Source organism: Lathyrus oleraceus, chromosome 1 (genome assembly GCF_024323335.1).
Source record: "Lathyrus oleraceus cultivar Zhongwan6 chromosome 1, CAAS_Psat_ZW6_1.0, whole genome shotgun sequence".
In the NCBI taxonomy this organism is placed as follows: Eukaryota; Viridiplantae; Streptophyta; class Magnoliopsida; order Fabales; family Fabaceae; genus Lathyrus; species Lathyrus oleraceus.
The window spans coordinates 426,118,434-426,121,299 of NC_066579.1; the positions used below are offsets into that span (position 1 = coordinate 426,118,434).

Genomic DNA, 2,866 nt, shown 5'->3' on the forward strand with positions numbered 1-2,866 from the left:
CCACACAAAATATTAAAAGGTCTCTCATATAAACATATAATTGGAGATTTAATGTCATATGTGGTTTGTATAACTATGATTTGTGTGAAAAGTTAATCGACCATCCAATTGTGTGTCGCTTCATCTTGAAAGAGAAGGAATGCATTGTTGACATGACATTGAATTTGGGGGGATAAAACTGATAATTAAGATAACACCAAGTGTACAATTTTTGCTACCAAACTAACAAGACACTTTGGGGGGATAAAACTGAAATGCAACAACTCTTGAAACTGATGGATGATAAAAATTATGTGTCTAGGTACCGAACGTGTGAGGATAGAGTTAACATTAGAGATATATTTTGGACTAATCCTGATTCCATCAAGTTGTGCAACATGTTTCCTATTGCGCTCATACTTGATTCAACGTATAAGACCAACAAGTATAAACTTCCATTATTGTAGATGGTTGGTGTTAACTTTAATGAGAAGACTTATTCTATCGGGTTTGCATTTCTAGAGAGCGGAAAAGAAGAGAATGTTACTCGGGCCTTAAAGGTGTGTCAGTCAATGTTGAAGGACCAAGAAGAGATGCCTAAAGTGATTGTTATCGGCCACAATACCGTCTTGATGAATTCGGTTGCAAATGTATTTCCTACATCTTATGCATTACTTTGTAGGTATCCCATAACAAAGAATGTGAGAAGTCAGGTTAAATCCGCAATAGGGGCGAAACAAATAAACGTCGAAGATGGAAAAATGGTGAAGGAGGATGTGGTTGTGGAAAAAATAATGGATGCATGTAATCATATAGTAAATTCTTCCACTAAAGAATTATATGCCGATTCCGTTATGCATTTTAGGAAAATGTGCGAAAAATATCCTGATTTGTTGAAATATGTTGAAAGCATAATTCTTGACCAAGTGAATAAGAAAGTTGTTTGTGCTTGGACCGATCAGGTTAGACACCTTGGAAATACAATAACTAACCGAGTTAAATCTGCCCATGCTACATTGAAGAAATGCTTGAGAAATAGTAAGAGCGATTTGCGTAGAGACTGAGACTCTGTGAACCAAATGATTCAGAACTAGCATAATGAGATACATACATCATTTGATCGTAGCATCACAGTTTTGGAACACAGATTTAAAGACAACAATCTTTATTCTCAGTTGGTCGGTAACATATCTCGAGCGAGTTTGAATTATATTTTTCACAAAGTTAAACGAGCTGATAATGTAGGTTCCGATAGCGCAAAGTGTGGATGTACAATTGTGAAAACATATGGTCTCCCATGTGCTTGTGTTATTGCAAATGAGTGAAACTTGGTAGTCCAATAAGAATGGACGAGGTTTGCACTCACTAGAAGAGACTTAGGTTTGATGATGATGGTGTCATGAAAGACGGTAAATCAAATATCTATATCTTGACCGAATGGAAAGTGATACAAGAGAGATTTTTGAAAGCCGGTGACAACATGAAACTCCACATCAAAGAATAATTGAGTAAGATTGCTTATCCGAAAACGACCGACTTGAAACCACATTCTCAAAAGATGCTCCAAAGAAGCTCAAGCCTACACCGAGTGACACTTCAACGGTGCGGTCTCCTTTGTATTTTGAACATGTTGACAATGTTTTTTCGAACTCGACAACTCCAAAATCTCAAAAAAGTGTTTTCAAAGGAGATCGCATTAGCAAACCACCTCCTTCACCGCCTCAACCAAATATTCAATTCATTGACGAGGTGCCTCTTTTTATGCACAAATACATAGAGCAAACCGTCAATATTGAGAGGGACGATAATCGCGATTATCGAGCTATTTCGGCTTTACTCAGTAAAGAAGAAGATAATCATACACTTGTCCACCATCAACTTATTCAAGAGTTGAAGACTCATAAAGAATCATACACACGACTATACAAAAAGAAAGAAAACTTCGATGAAATTTATGAGTCTCTTGTTCTTTGCCTTAGTGGACCGACACTAGAGGAAAAATAGATGCACTTCCCTGAAATGGGTCACCTTATAGCATGCGCGTATGATAAAGTGTGTATTGATCTTACACGATACGGTTTGTCAAAAACCCTTTTCCCACGGTGCACCGCCCCACCTCAAAATCCAAATGATCGTATTGTGTGTATTGAGTGACTTTCAAAATCATGATATTTGTTCAAGTTTACTTGAAACCGGGATGTCCTATACCACTTACATCATCGGAGTGAGCAACTCATTCAACAACAAAAGTCTAGACTTGTCTGAACCACTTTATGGAGAGGATGCGAGAGCTCGAGAAATTGAGCAACATTGAAAGAGAATCAAATGCAAAAAAGTTAAAGAGGGTACCACCCATAGATTTAGCCGATGACAAATGTTTCGATTCGTTTTAATTTTCTGTTTAGCCAGACAAATAAGTGTATGTAATTGTGTCTCAATATTAATGAAGTGCAATATATACAATTTCTTAATATTTTATACATATTTGATCTTTCCCATAATATTTATTCATTTGTCAAACAAAGTCTTCAATTAGGTTATGTTTTCAAAGGATTTATTTTCTGCTTGTTCAAGAGAGGTTCCAGAGATGTATCTCTTGAACAAGATAATAGGGTGCAGAATCAGAGATATATCTCCAGAATCAGCGTGTCAGATTTTGAATGGTTCACATTTGCCTACAACTTTTGTAAATTAAGGTGCTATATTTTTTAATTTCGCACAAACTGAAAATGTATCAAATGTCAGAAATAAACATCATTTGGTATGTCGCAAATGTCTCTTTCTCCAGCGTGACACCCAGACAAAAGTTTAAGCTCAACGAGTACACCTCTATTGCAGATCTAAAATACGAAATCCATAATCTCCTATTTTACGGAGACAATCGAAA

General features: G+C 36.4%; 1 protein-coding gene across 1 annotated transcript; it reads left to right on the forward strand.

Moving 5' to 3' along the window:
• The first annotated feature begins 446 nt into the window (after positions 1–446).
• LOC127113951 (uncharacterized) lies at positions 447–1,983 on the forward strand. The gene is made up of 3 exons (XM_051046513.1): positions 447–941; positions 1,155–1,248; positions 1,493–1,983. The coding sequence occupies exons 1-3, from the start codon at positions 447–449 to the stop codon at positions 1,981–1,983; spliced, it is 1,080 nt and encodes a 359-aa protein (XP_050902470.1).
• The last annotated feature ends 883 nt before the right edge of the window (positions 1,984–2,866 follow it).

Coding starts and splice junctions, on each gene's coding strand:
- LOC127113951 (XM_051046513.1), top strand. CDS start 447: ATGGTTGGTGTTAACTTTAATGAGAAGACTTATTCTATCGGGTTTGCA. Junction 942..1,154: donor TTTGTGCTTGGACCGATCAG/GTTAGACACCTT, acceptor CTTTATTCTCAG/TTGGTCGGTAACATATCTCG. Junction 1,249..1,492: donor CGATAGCGCAAAGTGTGGAT/GTACAATTGTGA, acceptor TAATTGAGTAAG/ATTGCTTATCCGAAAACGAC.